The sequence below is a fragment of the Malus domestica genome, chromosome 12, assembly GCF_042453785.1.
Source record: "Malus domestica chromosome 12, GDT2T_hap1".
NCBI classification, from domain to species: domain Eukaryota; kingdom Viridiplantae; phylum Streptophyta; class Magnoliopsida; order Rosales; family Rosaceae; genus Malus; species Malus domestica.
Window position 1 is genome coordinate 23,933,307 of NC_091672.1, and position 19,584 is coordinate 23,952,890.

A 19,584-nucleotide genomic window follows, 5' to 3' on the forward strand; every position below is an offset into this window, starting at 1 on the left:
TATGGATCCAGAATATGATTAAAAAAAAAAAAGGATATACAAATATATTGTCCAAGATTCAAGTCACACTAGACGGTTGAATTTACCTAACCAGGTCCCCTTTCAGGGCATACGTCCCTGCATACTCGAGGCTTATCTCGTCACCTTGCTCCGCCCACACTAAATTGAGAGTGAGTACAACAATTTATTATAGACATCGTTTGATCATTTATGAAAGATAGGATACAAGACATGAAAATTTCCATACACGCTCTAAATGTTTGATAGTCTTCAGCAAACATAGAAATGTTTTCAAAAGAATCCAGCACTCCAGTCCTCTGCAACTGTGCATCTAGAGACTTCTGGGCCAAGTAACTCTACAAAATAAAGAAGCAGTAAACAATTTAATGTCAAATCTCAGTTTACTCATGCTATGGCATATGGTATATCATATTAGCCCAAATTATTAAGATCAATCACACTAGGTAATTTTCTTAGAAACCTGAGTAACATTTGTTCTATCTAGGCAATCAATGCAGTTTGATCTGACAATCCCTTTCTGCTCCTCCAGTATATTGCCTTTCGCATCTACGGGGAATAATCTGCTCAACTGGAACAGTTTTGATTAAAAAAAGTATTACACATAGCCAGTATACCTTCATTTTGGCATACTTAATTCAATCAGATATTACGCTTTCATTACCCTTGCCTTTCAAATTGCTCTGAGATGCTCGTATAGAACCTTTAGGTTTTCAAAGTTTGAGTTACCACATACATGATGAAAGTCAAATGAAACGTATCTGCTACAAAAACACAAGCAGTAAATTGAGAACAAAATCTCATTTCTGACATTGTTCCCAATGCCAACCAATAGAACTGACTTCATTATAAGCAACCTCGAAAAAAAAAAGGAATCTACTTGAAGTCGGAAAATGATTCAGTTGGGAGCCAACATGGTTGCATACATAAGTATGCAAATTGTCACCTCACGTTTGGTAGATTTTGCATTTCAGCAGAAAATGCCGTGCTTAGTTGACCTTCATCGCCATGCTACAAATAACAATAAATGGAAAAATTATAACTGGAAATTTATGATACAGCATATACTTTGCATACAATTAAAAAAACATTAAAACTTGTGTAGCACAAGCAGTCAGCTGGGAAGAATTATAGACATCATTGCTTATTTAGCAAATCCCAAAGCCACAAAAAGGTGAGCGTGTCGTACAAACACAATTTGAAGGAAAAAATTGCAAACTTTTCAGCTTAACGTAAAGGTGGATCAGTGTGCAAGGATTGTTAAATTCAAAGTAAAATGTAAAAGAAAAGAAAACCCATACTTGATCAGTTAGGTCTACTGCCATTGTCTCTCCATATCTTTGCGAAAGATTAAAAAAATGGCACTCCACAACATTTGACTGTAAGTGGATGGGAAAATTCAGAACACAACTCAAACAAGGGAACTGTACCATGAAGCCAAGAAAAGAGTAAAAAGGGATGAATTTGCATCTCTGGCAACAAATTACCGTCTGCTCATGAGTAATAATTCTAAGTTGTGGTTTATATCTCAAGTCAACAATTTGCTCCCAAAGAAGCCGAATTGAACCTCGAATCTGAAAAACATATCAAAAATATTATGGAGGGTTTTATTCAGAAAAAAAAAAAAAAGAAGAGACAAATAAATCTTCTCGTATTAAATTACGACAAAACTTCCAATCTTCTATCAGTCTTAAGGGTTAATAGTGAAACAGTGTCTGCATATTTAGAAAGTATAGTATTGGAAAAGTTTTCTAAATATATAAAAGTTGGCAAAACCAATCTATCCTTGCTAAACTGTACAAAAGTTTCATCTATGTGAGGGGCAGTCCATCAACCTCAGAAAAGAATGACAAAGTTCTACAATTATGATATTTCTCACATCAACAAGGAGTGCAGAATGTGAAGAAAGTTCAGGTTCCACCATAAAACCAATTGGCAATATGGGGATTAGCCCAATTTACTTATAAGCTCATGCAAGTTCTCTCCTCCCATCAATATGGGATTCATTCTCAACAGAATATACTTTTCTCAAATGTTTAATCCCCGGCCAACTTAGTTGATCATGTGTACAATGACACCATGATATAAGCTAATGTCCTATTTAGGCAAAGAAACATAATAGTAACTAAAAATATTCCAATACAATAACACCTCAGCACACATTTCTTTTCTGAACCTTCATATGAGAATTACCTGCAATAATGGGGACTGGAAACCTTCAATCTCCACCAACCGCTCAGTTTCAATAAAATTAGCAACATCTCCATCAAGGTTGGCTCCTCTTCTCCACATTCTTGTCCCTACGGGACCACATTACAGTGTTTCATGTTTAAATTCTTCAAAACATGCAGATACAGACACAAAAGTGATTACAAGAATCAATCATCTCTAGAAGATTGTACCTAGACGCCGGGTACACCTCCTTGAGACTATCGTAAGTGTGGCAGATTAGCCCCTTAGCTTTAGCTGTGCAGTCTGGAAGCTTAAATATAGGTTAAGGAACACCATAACATATTACTCTCCTAAACTCTGAAAGCTTAAATATAGGTTAAGGAACACCATAACATATTACTCTCCTAAACTCTGAATCTCAATCTTAAGAGGGAGGGAGGGAGGAGGATATACACATAAGAAATCAGTAAATTCAGGATATTTCCTTGTATTATAGGAATAATGAACCCATCAAGCTGCCATGAGAAAATTAATGAGCATTAGCAATAAAATTTGTGCGCGAAGATTTGACGACTTCTGGAAATGCTGTTCAAATTGTTTAACTAATTATGACCTCGAAGATGGAAAGTCTAACCTTAAACTCGATAAGTTTGTCCAAAAGATTTCTATTCCAAACAAATCGAGGGTCAGCCTGAAAACACAAATAATGTTAAAAACTACCAAGCAATTACTAGTCATAGATCGTAATGTGTAAAGTAATCATTTGATAGGAGCTAAAATGGCATTAAGAGAAAAGACTCATAAACATCCATATGATATGGTGTGTTAGTTAACTCGATATTCATGCTTTCTCTTCTTCTAGTGCTGACAAAAAAATCCTTTGGATAAAGGGGAAGGGAAAATCACTTGACAACCAAAAAATTGCACAAAGGATGACATGTCTTCAAGGATATGAACTGAGAAGGCATATTTATTGAGCTGATACTTTCACCTTGAGAACAAAAGATAAGTATAGTGCACAAAAACGCAGAAGTAGGCAAATCCTTAGGGCGGCTTTCCTTTCTTTCCCTATTAACCCTCTGACTTGGAAAGAGTTGAGGATGCCTAGTAAAGTAAACTAAACGCGTGGACAACATATATGCTTATATGCACCTGATGTATATAACATGAATCACTTTTAAGAACTAATGAGGTCCCGATAAACCCAATATTCCAAATTTCCAACTAACCTGCTTCCATATTGGTTTGTCCATCCATCCTTCCACTAACTTATATCTTCTTTGAAAGCTGGTAGAAATGATCAATTATATATGATTAAATAAACAAATACAACACTTTATCGAATAGATACATAAATTGACATGATAAGGTTTTGAACAGTAATCACACAACAGCTATGAAAACAGTGGAATGTACTTAAAAGGCACCCTAACAGATACAAAAAATTTTAACTTTGGCTGAGTGCTAGGCATAAGAATTTACTTTAGTGTTATATCAGTCTCGTACGAGAAGTACAGCCCCGGAGTTGATTGGACTGTTTTCAACAGAACCATGAAGTACGCCTGAGCACTGAAATTCAAAACATCCCAAGTCACACTGAAATTCACTAACGAATCAAAAGAATCAAAACCCTTACCTCCTGAGCAGTTGAATTCTTCATACCCTCACTACAGGACAGAAACCTCATCGAGATCACTCGATAAACAGGGAAGCCGAGATAAGTCCCAACTTCCGTCCGCGAAGTTATTACAAGAACATAATTTCCTGCACCAAACACATCAATTCAGCAAACAAACACCATTCCCTGGAAATATAGCCATTCAATCCACAGATCTATACAATACAACGGAAAAAAGCTACACATTTTCGTTTCGAAATACTCCAAAGCAAGTAAAAGCAAGCAATGTTCTTACCTGTAAGCAATCTGATCATTCCCGCCACTCCGTATATCGTCGAGGTTTTGTTTGGGGCTGCCCGGATGATGGGGCAACACGTCTCGAGGCTGCCAAGTGGAGGGATTGTGTGAAGCCAAGTCATCGTTTTTGGGTTAAATCTTAAATGGCTAAGTACAAAAAAAGTGTGAAGGATGGATTCTTTACTTGTGAGTTGTGGTTTGACTTGGACTGGACTATTTCGATTGATAGAAAACTCTTGTTGTAGTTGTAATTTAGGGCATGCTTGCTTACTTTGCGTATATGATAATGATATGAAAGTGATATATAAGTGACATTGTTCAGGTACGGAATAAGCAAGTCTCTATTTGTACTGATACATGGTTGAAATTATAAACGGAACACATTTGTTTAACAAGGGATTCCATTACCTTTTTATTCCTTGCATTTTAGTAAACGCATGATGTCAAGAGTGAGAATTATACCCACACTTTGCATTCTCATTCTTGGTAAGTAAACTGACCACTATTGAGTTCAAAAGTGGTTACCATATTATTCTTCCACATGACATTGTACAATTAACTTGAGGTAGCATTTTCGTTGCATAAAAGACTATTTTTTTAAACAATTATATTCCACGTCTAAACGGAGGGGATAATCTACTCTAAGGGAGGGTGCTGAAAGAACTTTTTGATACAACAATATTCTGCATTTAAGCGAATGGGATAATCTACTAAGGGAAGGGTGGCTGGGTTAGGCCATACAATGAATCAACTATTTACTAAGTATTAAATTTAACATAAATATAATACGCACTCAGGAGTTCAAACATCCTGAGATGCATGCCACATACAAAGATTACGAGTGAGAATTACTCAAGTCATAAATTGCTTGATTAGCCACAGAATTAGAGTAGGTTGGAAACATATCAAACGAGAAAATACAACAGTCAAACATACAAGCAGTAACAAGCAAGTTTTCTAAGAAAAATACCTGATTGGAATATTTGCTAAGCCTCAATGAAGAACAAAACAAAATGATTTCCAGAATCTAAGTGAAACTTGACCTGCTAATGATCATCTTTTCTTGAAACCATACTTTTTCCGTTCATAGAACAGATCTGTTTTGGCACTTCCTAGATTCACAATTTTTGGGCACCCATCTCTATCTTTCTTCTGCTGAGTACACTCTTTGCAGTAATAAGCATCAGAAATTCCAACCCCTCCACAAATAATACACCTTCCCTGGAAAGATCCATAGTTGCACTCATCGCAAACCCGAACAAGTGTGCAAGGACGCACATAAGAGTCACAAATTACACACTTACCGTCGCATTTTTCACCGTCGCATTTTTCACACAACCTTCCAATAGCTATTCCAGGTTGCTTTTGGCACATAATCAGGTCAGGATGATGCTTCGCCATGTTCCTGCAACAACAGGGTAAAATAAGCTTCTGTCCAGAGGATCAAATAGGGCCAAATCACAGTAGAAACAGAATCCAAATGATAAAAACTCGAATCCCCAAATTAACTAGAACCCTAGCCTAGCTGGCTGGCAGCCGACTTAGCTTTCGAGTGCCCCTCAGATGCTCCTGCATCCAATGATAACGCTAATGCACATTCAAAAGTTTCGAGACTAACCCAATTTGCAAATCTGCATACCTTTTTAACAATTTCATGCCAAATTGCAGGGTGTTTATATTCCCAAATCATGCAACTTATCGATCAGCTACGAGTATTTGCAAACTCTTTTACAACTATGCACAAAAATAATAAAAGTGGTTTACTTTTGTCACACCAATTCACCAATGCAAAGCAGTTCATTGCCCCATAACTCAAATACCAAAAAAAACCCAAAAAATCCAAATTTTTTAATTTCTAATTACTCTTTCAAGTTCTGGGTGCTTCCGATGTTTGCCTAATTCCCATCACAGAAAACAAATTCTGGGAATTAAACATGCTGTGTAAATAGATGAAACGATTAATAAATTGAACAGAACAGGAACCCTAAAACAGGTAATCGAATGCGCATTCGGCTAGAAATTTGAATTTTAGATGGAAATAATAAAAATACAGCAGCAGTTTTCTACATATGCGAAAACAAGAGAGGAAGAACGAGAAGCGAAGAGAGCAAACCTTACCGAAGATAGCTGGAGAGGACTCGGATGAAGGGATGCTACTGTAAGAGGGGATCGGCGCGGTTGGGGGAGTTGGGCTCGGCTGACTGAGAGAGAATCGGATAGGGGTAATGTATTTTTTTTTTTTCTTTCCTTTTTGTCTGCTTTTTAAGTTTCAATTGAAAATTGTCGCTTAGTATTATAGTTTAATAGTATTCAACATCAGTTGTAAGTAGAGATTTCTTATGTTTTGCAAAAAACGAATTTAAACCACATTATTACTAATTTGATGCGAGACTTAGCCCACTTCTCTATCGATAATATCATTTGTTTTTAAAAAAATCATCCAACTGTTGTAAACATTCCTAGTTTAAGTATGATTGTGTAAATCCTAGATAAGATTTGATTCTAGTTATCCTTTCCTATTACAACTTGTATTACTTGGAGGAGAAGAAATATCTTCTCTCCCTTTACTACTATAAATAAAGGCACAATGTAGGAGGGATAACAACACACACATTCCCCTACAATTCTACAAACACACATCTCTCTCCTCTCTCTCTCTGCCGCCGGCCCTAGTCCCTTTGTCAGATAAAATAGACCACAACACGTTATCAGCACGCTCCTACCGCTGCGCTTAGGAATCTGACGTTGGAAATTTTTTCTGCATCAAACCAGTTCATCCATATCATCACGCAATCAGGTTCTTTCCAAACAACGGCTTTTAACTCGATATTTTGCAAGCCCTGATAGCATGAACATTCACCATGATGCATGACCCAACTTTACGTTTTACGTATTTTAGATTCTACGTAAATTGCGTATGCTTCATAATCAAAATTACTACAATTATGTGAATTTGATATTTGTCATGAATTGAATCCTACATCTGTACATGCATTGAAACTATTATTTGCATATGCATCAACGTAAATATGTGATTCATTAAAATTATACATGTAATATATTTGAATTGAAAAAAAAAAAATTTGCGATTGGGGAATTAGGGTTCTAGTCGAACCCGTGCCTTTGCACCATGCAAGGCCGCAAGCCACCAGGCCCGCAGCCTGCGATGGCCCAACCCAAACCGAGAACCCAGGCCGCAAGCCTTGAACCGAAACGGTGCGTTTGAAGCACCTTGTCCCGACCTACGGCCTGAAGCCTAGGTCCTCGCCGTCAATTTTCCGACACAACACGACCTGCAGTCGTGCAAACTTGGACACCACCCATCGTTTTCACCAACGATTTCTAGAAATTCCAGAAGAATTTCATGGGTCTTCACTCGAATTCAATTGAATTCATTCGGTTTTTTTTTTTCTTCCATCGACGTCGAGATCTCTTCTTCGTCGACAAACACCTGGTTCTTCGACGAACCATGGCTTGCTCGACCCTGGACACACCGCCTGCCATGGCGCCGTCCACGAACTCCGGCTTTCTTCTTCGGCATCGCACACCCAGCACGGCTGGGATTTCTTTTGGGTCTCTTTCCCGAACCCTACTCGGGCTCTGTCTCTCGGCCCGTGTAACAAAAGAAAAAAACAATTTTTTTTGCTGGGCTCGCTTGCAGCGGCCCAGCCCACAAAGGAAACAATTTGTTTTTTTTTTATTTTTCCTGGGCTCGCCTGCAGCGGCCCATACCGAAAAAAAGAGAAATTTTTTTAGGGCTGCACACAGCAGCCCATTCCTTTCTCACCCCGTGGGCCTGCAGCCTACACCCGGGGGTACTCGGCCTATATTTTTAGGCCCCGAGATTTTATTATTTAATTTTTTTTAAATAATATGGGTTTTTATATTTTCACCCACACTTTAATTTGGCCCCGAAGACCAAAAATAAATTAATTCACTTATCATTATACAATATTTCTGCATATATTCTTTGCATATTTGTTTGCATATATATTTGTGTTTGCCTGCAGGAATATATGAACCTGAAGTTCATAATTACTTTGAAACCCGAAGTTTCTTATACACATGCCTTGTTAGAAAACCCGAAGTTTTCACTTAAACATATCACCCATGAAAACCCGAAGTTTTTCATGCAAAATTCAACCAATACATGTCTATTAGAACCTGTATGTTCTACTCCTATGTGAATGGATTGATTTTTCTCCATTACACTAACCACATCTTGTCCATCTAATTTTGTGATAGGAACATGTCGAACTTGAACAAACTCGACTTCACCGCTTTGGAGGTTTCTGGAAGGAACTACCTCAAGTGGGTTCAAGATGTGAAGCTCCACCTCACTGCAAAGAACTTGCGTCCTGCTATTGAAGAAGCAACAGATAAACCTGTTGGCGAGGCTGAAAAAGCCACTGCTATGATCTTCATCCGAAGACATATCCATGACGCCCTACAAACTGAGTACCTTGCTGAGGAGGATCCACGTGCATTATGGGTCGCTTTGGCTGATCGTTTCGATCACCAAAAGGACATATTCTTGCCTGAAGCAAGACACGACTGGCAGCATTTGCGCTTCCAAGACTTTAAGTCTGTGAATGAATATAATTCTGAAGTTTGTCGAATCCGATCACTTCTCAAGTTTTGCAATGAAACTTTGACTGAAGAGGATCTCCTGGAGAAGACCTACTCGACCTTCTCTGCTTCTAATATTGTCCTGCAGCAACAATATAGAGCTCAGAAGTTCACTAAGTTCTCGGATTTGATCTCTGTTTTACTTCTTGCTGAAAAGCAGAACCAGCTGTTGATGAAGAATCATCAAGCTCGACCTACTGGGGCTACTGCTGTGCCTGAAGCACATTATAGCACTAATCAGCACCCAAAACGCCAAAAGAGGCGTGGTAAGGGTGGCCAGAAGCCATCCCACCAAGGTCAACAGAGCCAAGGCCCATCCAAGGGAGGAAACAAAGCCCAGAAGCGCCCAAACCTCGCTCCTAAGGCCCCGAACTTCAAGAATAAAGGGCAAAGCACCTGCCACAATGAATGACGATATGTGCTATCGTTGTGGTTCCAAGGACCATTGGTCCCGTATTTGCCGTGCTCCCAAGAAGGTTGTGGATGCATATCATTCTCGTCGTACAAAGTTTGAATCAAACTTCCTGCAAGTGGACGAACCGGAGACTACAAAGATGGAGGTTTCTGATTTTCAGGAGGATACCACTCCTATGGAAGATTAGAATCTTAGACATAGACTTATTTTTCAGTTAAAATAAGACAATTGGGGCCGAATTCCACCTTGTGGCCGAACCCCACCTTGTTTTTTGGTTGATTTTGAACAATTTTCCTTTATGTTTTGGATTATTAGTTGGCGATTTATTTTGGATATTAAGTTTTTAATCCTTGAATAAATGAAATTATTTTGAATTGATACTTGTTTTTATAAACTTTTATACATGTGACCGATTCAAATTAATTTTTCATTCTAGGTATGACTAGTGGGAAAGTTAGTTGTCTGGCAGATAGTGCAACCACGCATACTGTTTTGCGTGAACGCATCTATTTCACTAACTTCGTACCTAAGAATGCACCTCTGACAACCCTCTCAGGCCCATCCAACCTGATCGAAGGATACGGTAAGGCACGTATAATGTTGTCCAATGGTACAATCTTGACCATTGCTGAGGCACTCTATTCTCCACGTTCCGGAAGAACGTTACTCAGTTTCAAGGACATTAGAGATAAAAATTACCACGCTGAAACCCACGTAGAAAACAGAGTTGAATTTCTGTGCGTAACTTCCTACGAATATGGCTAGAAGCGTATTCTAGAGAAGATGGAGCGTAACCCGAGTGGTCTGTATACTACGACCATACGCCCCATAGAATGCCACTCTGTGGCCGGCCCTACCACAGGGACCGCGCACGAAATTACACTTTGGCATGATCGTTTGGGACATCCTGGACGAATAGCGATGCGCCGTATCCTCAAAACTTCACACGGGCATCCACTAACCCGAAGCTTAGGTTCGATCCATGAAATTGCATGTCAAACATGTTCTATGGGAAAGCTTATTACTAAGCCTTCTTATGACAAGATTCGTTCGAATCCTCCCATTTTTCTACAACGGATTCAGGGGGACATTTGTGGACCGATTCAACCTCCCTGCGGACCATTTAGATATTTTATGGTTTTGGTTGACGCTTCTACACGTTGGTCACACGTGTGCTTGTTGTCCACAAGGAACGCTGCATTCTCCAAACTGTTGGCTCAGGTTATCAAGCTCAGGGCTCACCACCCTGATTATCCGATCAAATCTATTCGATTGGATAATGCTGGAGCATTCACATCTAAAACTTTTGATGACTATTGCATGTCGGTTGGGGTTGAAGTTGAACATCATGTACCCCATGTTCACACCCAGAACGGCCTGGCAGAGGCTTTCATTAAGCGTTTACAAATGATTGCTCGATCGTTGGTCATACGTACCAAGTTCCCGATCGCTGCTTGGGGCAATGCAATATTGCACGCAGCAAAGTTGGTCCGCCTGAGGCCTGTTGCGACACAACCATTTAGTGCCATTCAGTTGGTCACCGGATGCGAACCCGACATATCGCATCTGCGCGTTTTTGGTTGTGCGGTCTATGTGCCGATCTCGCCGCCCTTACGTACAAAAATGGGGCCTCAGCGAAGGATGGGAATCTATGTCGGATATGATTCTCCTTCGATTATTCGTTACTTAGAACCTTTGACAGGCGATCTGTTTACCGCTCGTTTCGCGGATTGTCACTTCTATGAGACAGTCTTCCCGTCGTTAGGGGGAGATAAGAACGTCAACGTTCCTAATGAACGACGCGAATTATCGTGGACGACTCCCACTTTGTCTCATTTAGATCCCCGCACCGCTCAGTCTGAAGCTGAAGTGCAGCGCATATTAGATCTCCAGAGCATAGCTCAGAGCATGCCAGATGCTTTCACCGATCTAGCGCGCGTGACAAGATCACATATTCCAGCTGCGAATACGCCTGCAAAGATGGATGTACCAAATGTACGACGGACTACCCTCCTGGAAGCCCGGGACGCCAATTCTGGTGATCCACGTACATTAGCGGCTAGCCAATCATCTGCCCCTATACAAAAGCGTGGCAGACCCCTTGGTTCAAAGGATTCACACCCCCGGAAGAGGAAAATCACGGCACAAGGTCCTGAAGAGCCTACCGTGAATCCGACTATCGCTTACTCATTTTACCCAACTCATGAGGAAATTCTAGATTATGGAAGCGTCCTTGAAGAGACGAATCCTCCTCCCGAGAATCGTGAGATTTCGGTCTATTATGCTAGCTTAGATGATGTGTGGCGTAGAAATGAGATGATTGTCGACGATGCATTAGCATTTGCAGTAGCTACTGAGATCATGTTGAGCGATGACATTGAACCGCGTTCCGTTGATGAATGTCGACATAGAGCTGATTGGTCAAACTGGAAACAAGCAATCCAAGTCGAACTTGATTCACTTGCGAAACGTAAGGTGTTTGGACCTGTAGTTCCTACTCCTCCACATGTGAAGCCCGTTGGCTACAAGTGGGTTTTCGTTCGGAAGCGTAATGAGAAGAACGAAATTGTGCGTTACAAAGCTCGTCTTGTAGCACAAGGTTTCTCACAACGCCCCGGGATTGACTATGACGAAACTTACTCACCCGTTATAGATGTGATTACTTTTCGATACCTTATCAGTTTGGTAGTTTCCGAAAAACTGGACATGCAGCTGATGGACGTAGTAACCGCGTATCTCTATGGGGATCTTGATACGGAAATTTATATGAAAGTTCCCGAAGGACTTACATTGACTGGTTCAAATATTTCCAAACCCCGGAACACGCTCTCAATTCGGCTGAGGCGTTCACTATACGGTTTGAAACAATCCGGAAGAATGTGGTATAACCGTTTAAGTGAGTATTTGACTAGTCAGGGATATGTGAATAACGAACTATGCCCTTGTGTGTTCATTAAGAAGTCACATTCCGGATTTGCGATTGTTGCAGTATATGTCGATGACATGAATCTCATCGGAACTCCTGAAGAGCTCGCGAGAACTGCTTCGCACCTGAAGTCGGAATTTGAGATGAAAGATCTAGGTAAGACTCGATACTGTCTCGGTCTCGAGATAGAGCATTGTTCAGATGGAATCCTAGTACATCAATCGAACTACACCCAGAAGGTGTTGCGCCGTTTTAATGAGGATAAAGCGAAGCCTTCGAGTACTCCTATGGTCGTTCGTACGCTAGATGCAAAGCGAGATCCCTTCCGTCCGAAGGAGGATGATGAAGAGATTTTGGAGCCTGAAGTTCCTTATCTAAGTGCGATAAGCGCTTTATTGTACTTAGCTCAATGCACTAGACCCGACATCTCCTTCGCTGTTAATCTTTTGGCAAGATACAGCAATGCACCAACACGCAGACATTGGACTGGCGTGAAAGACATCTTCCGTTACCTTAAGGGTACTACGGATTTGGGCTTATTCTATCCCTACGAATCCTCGAGTGATGCCGCACCCTATGCTCATCGGGTTGATTCTCGCCTTGTTGGTTATGCCGACGCTGGATACTTATCTGATCTGCACAAGGCGCGTTCTCAAACGGGTTATGTCTTTACCGTTGGAGGCACCGCAATATCTTGGAGGTCAACTAAACAGACCTTAGTTGCCACTTCGTCTAACCATGCTAAAATTCTCGCCTTACATGAAGCAACTCGGGAATGCTTTTGGTTGAGAGCAGTAGTGGGCCATATTCGAAGCTCCTGTGATCTTCATCCCGCCGTTAATGCCCCGACGACGATTTTTGAAGACAACGCAGCTTGCATCGAACATCTCAATAAGGGTTACATCAAAGGAGACAACATCAAGCATATTGCGCCGAAGTTCTTCTTTACACATCAACAACAAGAGCATCAGAAGATTGAAGTCACGCAAATCCGATCACAAGACAATCTGGCCGACCTCTTCACCAAATCACTACCGAAGGCGACGTTTCAGAAGCTTGTTCATGGAATTGGTATGCGTAAACTTTCTAAGTTGTAACTTTGCTATTTCTCTTTGGAATTATGTCAAACTCAGGGGGAGTATCTTCTAGATACTTGCTTGATCTTAATGTACTCTTTTTCCCTACGATTAGGAGCATTTTTCCCACTAGGTTTTTGCTACCTAACTAGGTTTTAACGAGGCACCCACCTTGGGCTGGTCATATCCCTGATGACGTCCTGTAGACGTTTCTTTTGACTTTACATTTCTCACGCATTTTTCCTTAGACTATGGATTTTGTCCCTACTTGGGTTTTTGCCATAGCCTTAGGGTTTTTTAGTGAGACTCACTACTTATGCAAGTTCCTACCTTATTGAGAATAAGCGTTGTTCCTTGGAATCAGTGCTGACGAGTCGACTTCCTCAACTTCTGCATGATGCTGAATCTACCTTGAGTATTTACCCACTCAAGGGGGAGTGTTGTAAACATTCCTAGTTTAAGTATGATTGTGTAAATCCTAGATAAGATTTGATTCTAGTTATCCTTTCCTATTACAACTTGTATTACTTGGAGGAGAAGAAATATCTTCTCTCCCTTTACTACTATAAATAAAGGCACAATGTAGGAGGGATAACAACACACACATTCCCCTACAATTCTACAAACACACATCTCTCTCCTCTCTCTCTCTGCCGCCGGCCCTAGTCCCTTTGTCAGATAAAATAGACCACAACACCAACAAGATTTTTTTTTTACTTATTAATTTTATGTTGTAAAAGGGAATGATCTAATATAAAAATATTAGGACAAAAGACAATTTATTACCTTCATGTTTAGTGGTTTTCAACATTTAGTACATCAATTGTTTTTCATCCCAGAGTCATACCTAAAGTGTAAATTTTGGAACAGTCTCATACAGCCGTTAGTCAAACTGTTAGTTCACCCGTTAAGTAATGACGTGGCGTCCTGATTGGGCGCAATGTGTCATTAAAAAATATTAAAAATTTATTTAAATAAAAATAAAATTTAAAAAAAATTTAAAAAAAATTTAAATTAAAATAATATTAAAATAATAATAAAATATTTATTTTTTCTTCTTCTCTTCTTCTTCTTCTTCTTCTTCTTCTTCTTCTTCTTCTTCTTCTTCTTCTTCTGGGTTCGGTTTCTCTCCTTTTCTTTTCTTCTTCCTCCTCCTTCTCCTTCTTCTTCCTTCTCCTTCCTCCTCCTTCTCCTCCTTCTTCTTCTCCTTCTTCTTCTTCCTCAATAATATTATAAAAAAAAAAAAAAAAAACCCACCTGCAAAGAAGGAGAAAGAGGAGGAAGAGAAGAAAAAAAAATAATACCCGAACCCAGAAGAAGGAGGAAGAAGAAGGAGGAGGAGGAGCAGAAGAAGAAGAAAGAAAGGGAAAAAAAATCGAATCCAGAAGGAGGAAGAAGAAGAAGAAGAAGGAAGAAGGAGGAGGAGGAGAAAGGAGGAGGAGGAGAAGAAGAAGAAGGAGAAGAAAGAAAAGAAAAGAAAAACAACCGAACCCAGAAGAAGAAGAGGAAGAAGAAGGAAGAAGAAGAGGAAGAAGAAGGAAGAAGAAGAAGGAGGAGAAGGAAAAAAAAAACAACCGAACCCAGAAAAGAAGAGGAAGAAGAAGGAAGAAGAAGGAGAAGAAGAAGGAGGAGGAAGGAGAAGGAAGAAGAAGGAGAAGGAGGAGGAAGAAGAAGAAAAAAAAAAGAAGGGAAACCGAACCCAGAAGAAGAAGAAGAAAAAGAAGAAGAAGAAGAAGAAGAGAAGAAGAAATTTTTTTTTTTTTTATTATTTTAATATTATTTTTATTTAAATAAATTTTTAATATTTTTTAATGATACGTGGCGCCCAATCAGGGCACCACGTCATCACTTAACGTGAGAACTAACAGTTTGACTAACGGATGTATGAGACTATCCCAAAATTTACACTTTAGATATGACTCTGGGATGAAAAAAAATTGATGTACTAAATGTTGAAAACCACTAAACATGAGGGTAGTAAACTGTCTTTTGTCCATAATATTAAATTTATTCACAGAAAACATAAAAGAATGGAATAATAGGTTTTTGAGTCATACTAGCTTATTCATGACTATAAAGTCAACTCAAGCAAAGGTTTTAGAGAGAACATGACACAATATAGAAATTCATGTAAGCTAAATCAAGGCTAGAGAGAAGAAAAAAAGTGAGAATTATATTTATACTCCTATTATTTGAAATAATGAAAGCCTACAAACTAAATATGTAGTATTAGTTTCTAGTTAAATCTTGATTATTCTTGTATATCTCTTTGAGTGTTTGGGCTTTGTTTTAGGAGTGTGTAAAACTTTGACAAACAATAGGCGTAATGTCAGGCATAACTGTATCCACAAAGCTTATTCGCATATTCCTTTTGCACATTATATGTGGGGGCGAATAGAGTATGAAAGACAGCATATTTATATGTGCCTTGAAACAATCTTTCATCCTTCATCACAACCATAAAATAAATAAATCCAACAAAACTTGTGTAGCACGCAAAGAATTCCATACACGCTTTAAATGTTTATTGTAGACATTGTTTGATCATTTATGAAAGATAGGATACATGACACAAAGAATTCCATACATGGTTTAAATGTTTGATAGTCTTCAGCAAACACAGAAATGCTTTCAGAAGAATCCAGCACTCCAGTCCTCTGCAACTGTGCATCTAGAGACTTCTGGGCCAAGTAACTCTACAAAATAAAGAAGCGGTAAACAATTTAATGTCAAATCTCAGTTTACTCATGCTATGGCATATGGTATATCATATTACCACAAATTATTAAGATCAATCACACTAGGTAATTTTCTTAGAAACCTGAGTAACATTTGTTCTATCAAGGCAACCAATGCAGTTTGATCTGACAATCCCTTTCTGCTCCTCCAGTATATTGCCTTTCGCATCTACGGGGAAGTATCTGCTCAGCTGGAACAGTTTTGATTAAAAACAGTATTACATATAGCCAGCATACATGGATTTTGGCATATTTAATTCAATCAGATACTACACTTTCATTACCCTTGCTTTTCAAATTGCTCTGAGATCTGCTCGTATAGAACCTTTAGGTTTTCAAAGTTTGAGTTACCACATACTTGATGGAAGTCAAATGAAACGTATCTACAACAAAAACACTAGCAAGTTGAGAACAAAATCTCATTTCTGACATTGTTCCCAATGCCAACCAATAGAACTGACTTCATCATAGGCAACCTCGAAAACAAAAAAGGAATCTACTTGCAGTGGGACAATGATTCAGTTGGGAGCCAACATAGATATGCAAATTGTCACCTCACATTTGATAGATTTTGCATTTCAGCAGAAAATGCCGTACTTAGTTGACCTTCATCGCCATGCTACAAATAACAATAAACGGAAAATTATAACAACGGGAAATTTATGAAACAACATATACTTTGCATACAATTAAAAAAACAGTAAAACTTGTGTAGCACAAGCAGTCAGCTGGGAAGAATTATAGACATCATTGCTTATTTAGCAAATCCCAGAGCTACAAAAAGGTGAGCATGTCGTACAAACACAATTTGAAGGAAAAAAAATTGCAAACTTTTCAGCTTAACGTAAAGGTGAACCAGTGTGCAAGGATTGTTAAATTAAAATTAAAATGTAAAAGAAAAGAAACCCATACTTTTTTCTTTTTTTTTCTTGAAAACTAAGAAACCCATACTTTATCAGTTGGGTCTACTGCCATTGTCTCTCCATATCTTTGCGAAAGATAAAAAAAATGGCGCTCCATAACATTTGACTGTAAGTGGATGGGAAAATTCAGAACACACAACTCAATCAAGGGAACTGTACCATGAAGCCAAGAAAAGAGTAAAAGGGGATGGAACTGCCATTGTCTCTCATGAGTAATAATTCTAAGTTGTGGTTTATAGCTCAAGTCAACAATTTACTCCCAAAGAAGCGGAATTGAACCTCGAATCGAGAAGTACAGCCCCGGCGTTGATTGGACTGTTTTCAACAGAGCCATGAAGTACGCCTCATCCTTTTTCTGCAGAAACACATCACAAATTCAAACTATCCCAAGTCACACTGAAATTCGCTAACGAATCAAAACCCTTACCTCCTGAGCAGTTGAATTCTTCATACCCTCGTTGCAGGACAGAAACCTCATCGAGGTCACTCGATAAACAGGGAAGCCGAGATTAGTCCCAACTTCCGTCCACGAAGTTATTACAAGAACATAATTTCCTGCACCAAACACATCAATTTCCTGGAAATATAGCCATTCAATCCACAGATTTATACAATACAACGGAAAAAAGTTACACATTTTGGTTCGAAATACTCCAAAGCGAGTAAAAGCAAGCAATTGACTTACTTGTAAGCAATCTGATCGTTCCCGCCACTCCGTATATCGTCGAGGTTTTGTTTGGGGCTGCCCGGATGAGGGGTTTTGGTTTGGGGCTGCCCATTCTTGGTAAGTAAACAGACTTTGCATCCTCATTCTTGGTAAGTAAACAGACGTTCAAAAGTGGTTACCATATTATTCTTCCACACGACAGTGTACAACTAACTTGAGGTAGCATTTTCATTGAATAAAAGACTATTTTTTTAAACAATTATATTCCACGTCTAAACGGAGGGGATAATCTACTCTAAGGGAGGGTGCTGAAAGAACTTTTTGATACAACAATATTCTACATTTAAGCGGATGGGGTAATCTACTAAGGGGTAGCTGGGTTAGGCCGTACAATGAATCAACTATTTACTAAGTATTAAACTTAACATAAATATAATACATCATTACTATCAATGTGCGTCAAACTTGAGACGTCTCACTAATTTGAACACTAATTGGACTAACTTGAACTTGATCTTGATCTCATTATGTTTCAGTCCCTGTCATTAAACTAGCCACTAGTGTGTGTGATGATGGGACAAAATAATAAAATGGGGTTGCAGATAGTTGATTTCCGGTAGCAGTGAAGTTGAAGGGTAGGCGACAAATTTGCCTTGACTTTTAGTGACGAGAGAATTTGGTTGGCATGAGAAAATAAAGTGGGGGTGCAGCCTCCAAGTGATTGCTGGTAGCAGTGAAGTTGAAGGGTAGGCGACAAATTTGCCTTGACTTTTAGTGATGAGAGAATTTGGTTGGCATGAGAAACGTTCAGCAAACAAGCTGTTGCGCTGCTTGAATAGAGAAAATTGGTTCATGACGTGTTGCTGCAAGTGATAATCCTTTAGCAGATGTTGGTGTTGCCAATTGGCATTTTTTACCAGCCAATGATGCTTGTGGTGGCTACTACGTGGCATGGGAGTTAAAAAATTGGTTCTTATCGGGTAAGATTTCTCTCCGGATCTGTGTGCTTCAAATTCTGAGGACCAAGTTATCTTGGCCGTTTGATTCAAATCCTCCGGTCAGACATCTTTCTTTCCCTTCCTCTTCTTCTTGGAAATCAAAGACGGAGAAGAACTCTTGGGTCTCACTCACTGAGAATTCATCGACGCAATAAAGAGATTCGTTGTTCCTGATCCTACTTCACCTTAATTGTTATTTGAACAAGTAAAAATTATGTCTTGGTCCGAGTGGGGATAGCATTTCTCTTCTGCATGTTCATGGAGTTTTGAAAAATCCAAACATCTCAGAGATAGAGAGGTAGGAAATTATGGAACAAACCGCACTCCTTCGTATACGTCAGGAGTCCATTGATGAGAAGGGGTTAGGGAAAGCTTGAACCCAATTCCTACGGTGATGAATATAAGCGCAATTGAAATTCCTGGGGACCTCCAACGCCGATTAGGAGGAAACCACCCTACCGCTGCGACTCCGAACAAACGGATAAAGACTGGCCTGCTGGTGGCCGATATGATCCTCGCCTACTTGTCGATGGCGGCGAGAGGAAGAAGGGCATGCTGGTCACGAGGGCAAGGGTTACGAGTTCTACACCAATTGCGAGCAGAAAGGATCCTTAGCCGAGGATCCAGAGATGATCTTACCCCTTCTTATCACCTAAATAACTCAACAAGTCTCTTAATTTTATATACACGAAGTGGAAAATCCAAGGAGGTTTGAACTTGTGTCATGACCAACAATAAAACGATTTGTTAATTATTCATCCCCATAAGTGTATTCATGTGCTTCCGTTTCTCGTACACGTCAGAATGTTTTGTTGAAATTTAAATATACAAAAGCTTATTATATTAACACCCCACGTATTGTTGAATAAACCTCACTACTTAATACACCCTACATTTGCTTTTTTAATTAAAAATTATCTTAATACACCCACATACTTCCCCATAATACCCTCATACCCCACATTCTCAACATACACTTCACATTTTCTCCATACACCCCACATTTTTCAAATCTTATAACACTCATTTTTAAATGTCTTATGATTTTGTATTTCGTTCTACTCTGTTGTTTTTCGTTCATTTTTAAACGGCTTAGTTGGCTCATTG

At 39.3% G+C, this 19,584-nt stretch overlaps 4 protein-coding genes across 14 annotated transcripts; all 4 read right to left on the reverse strand.

Annotated features, from left to right (window-relative positions):
• Positions 1 to 535: 535 nt before the first annotated feature.
• On the reverse strand, positions 536 to 2,477 carry LOC114822887 (phosphoinositide phosphatase SAC8-like). Of its 10 annotated transcripts, none has more exons than XR_011573864.1 (7): positions 2,421 to 2,477; positions 2,212 to 2,318; positions 1,506 to 1,592; positions 1,320 to 1,397; positions 945 to 1,029; positions 689 to 779; positions 536 to 581 (listed from the first exon to the last, which is right to left on the reverse strand). XR_011573864.1 is itself a non-coding variant. In XM_070809461.1 (7 exons), the coding sequence occupies exons 2-6, from the start codon at positions 2,308 to 2,310 to the stop codon at positions 692 to 694; spliced, it is 420 nt and encodes a 139-aa protein (XP_070665562.1). In that variant the 5' UTR covers positions 2,311 to 2,318; positions 2,421 to 2,477; the 3' UTR covers positions 536 to 581; positions 689 to 691. The 10 variants fall into 10 exon arrangements, 5 of the variants coding, with proteins under 5 accessions (XP_070665562.1, XP_070665564.1, XP_070665563.1 ...); XR_011573862.1 differs by having other exon boundaries at positions 689 to 782; positions 899 to 1,029; XR_011573860.1 differs by having other exon boundaries at positions 876 to 1,029.
• A 957-nt stretch (positions 2,478 to 3,434) lies between these two features.
• Positions 3,435 to 4,480, reverse strand: LOC103414614 (phosphoinositide phosphatase SAC8-like). Its single transcript, XM_070809469.1, has 4 exons — positions 4,104 to 4,480; positions 3,827 to 3,954; positions 3,673 to 3,759; positions 3,435 to 3,477 (listed from the first exon to the last, which is right to left on the reverse strand). Exons 1-3 carry the CDS (start codon positions 4,225 to 4,227, stop codon positions 3,685 to 3,687), a joined length of 327 nt encoding a protein of 108 aa, XP_070665570.1. The 5' UTR covers positions 4,228 to 4,480; the 3' UTR covers positions 3,435 to 3,477; positions 3,673 to 3,684.
• A 379-nt stretch (positions 4,481 to 4,859) lies between these two features.
• Positions 4,860 to 6,366, reverse strand: LOC139187433 (PHD finger-like domain-containing protein 5A). 2 transcript variants are annotated; one of them, XM_070809466.1, is made up of 2 exons: positions 6,224 to 6,366; positions 4,860 to 5,510 (listed from the first exon to the last, which is right to left on the reverse strand). In XM_070809466.1, exon 2 carries the CDS (start codon positions 5,504 to 5,506, stop codon positions 5,159 to 5,161), a length of 348 nt encoding a protein of 115 aa, XP_070665567.1. In that variant the 5' UTR covers positions 5,507 to 5,510; positions 6,224 to 6,366; the 3' UTR covers positions 4,860 to 5,158. The 2 variants fall into 2 exon arrangements, with proteins under 2 accessions (XP_070665567.1, XP_070665568.1); XM_070809467.1 differs by having other exon boundaries at positions 5,134 to 5,510; positions 6,219 to 6,366.
• Positions 6,367 to 15,635: 9,269 nt separating this feature from the next.
• On the reverse strand, positions 15,636 to 17,647 carry LOC103452928 (phosphoinositide phosphatase SAC8). Its single transcript, XM_070809430.1, has 8 exons — positions 17,498 to 17,647; positions 17,240 to 17,389; positions 17,092 to 17,167; positions 16,972 to 17,033; positions 16,444 to 16,508; positions 16,174 to 16,272; positions 15,973 to 16,072; positions 15,636 to 15,847 (listed from the first exon to the last, which is right to left on the reverse strand). Exons 1-8 carry the CDS (start codon positions 17,621 to 17,623, stop codon positions 15,668 to 15,670), a joined length of 858 nt encoding a protein of 285 aa, XP_070665531.1. The 5' UTR covers positions 17,624 to 17,647; the 3' UTR covers positions 15,636 to 15,667.
• Positions 17,648 to 19,584: the final 1,937 nt, after the last annotated feature.

Bases quoted from the DNA above. Each gene is read 5' to 3' on its own strand.
- LOC103414614 (XM_070809469.1), bottom strand. From the start codon at position 4,227: ATGACTTGGCTTCACACAATCCCTCCACTTGGCAGCCTCGAGACGTGT. The intron at 3,955-4,103 runs GTAAGAACATTG...TGTTTGGTGCAG, and splicing joins AATGATCAGATTGCTTACAG to GAAATTATGTTCTTGTAATA. The intron at 3,760-3,826 runs GTAAGGGTTTTG...TTTGAATTTCAG, and splicing joins AGAATTCAACTGCTCAGGAG to TGCTCAGGCGTACTTCATGG.
- LOC114822887 (XM_070809461.1), bottom strand. From the start codon at position 2,310: ATGTGGAGAAGAGGAGCCAACCTTGATGGAGATGTTGCTAATTTTATT. The intron at 1,593-2,211 runs GTAATTCTCATA...TATGTTTTTCAG, and splicing joins TCCAGTCCCCATTATTGCAG to ATTCGAGGTTCAATTCGGCT. The intron at 783-964 runs GTGACAATTTGC...GTGTTTTTGTAG, and splicing joins CAAAATCTACCAAACGTGAG to CAGATACGTTTCATTTGACT.
- LOC103452928 (XM_070809430.1), bottom strand. From the start codon at position 17,623: ATGAGGATGCAAAGTCTGTTTACTTACCAAGAATGGGCAGCCCCAAAC. The intron at 16,073-16,173 runs GTAATGAAAGTG...CCAGCTGAGCAG, and splicing joins GAGCAATTTGAAAAGCAAGG to ATACTTCCCCGTAGATGCGA. The intron at 15,848-15,972 runs GTTTCTAAGAAA...TTTATTTTGTAG, and splicing joins ATAGAACAAATGTTACTCAG to AGTTACTTGGCCCAGAAGTC.
- LOC139187433 (XM_070809466.1), bottom strand. From the start codon at position 5,506: ATGGCGAAGCATCATCCTGACCTGATTATGTGCCAAAAGCAACCTGGA.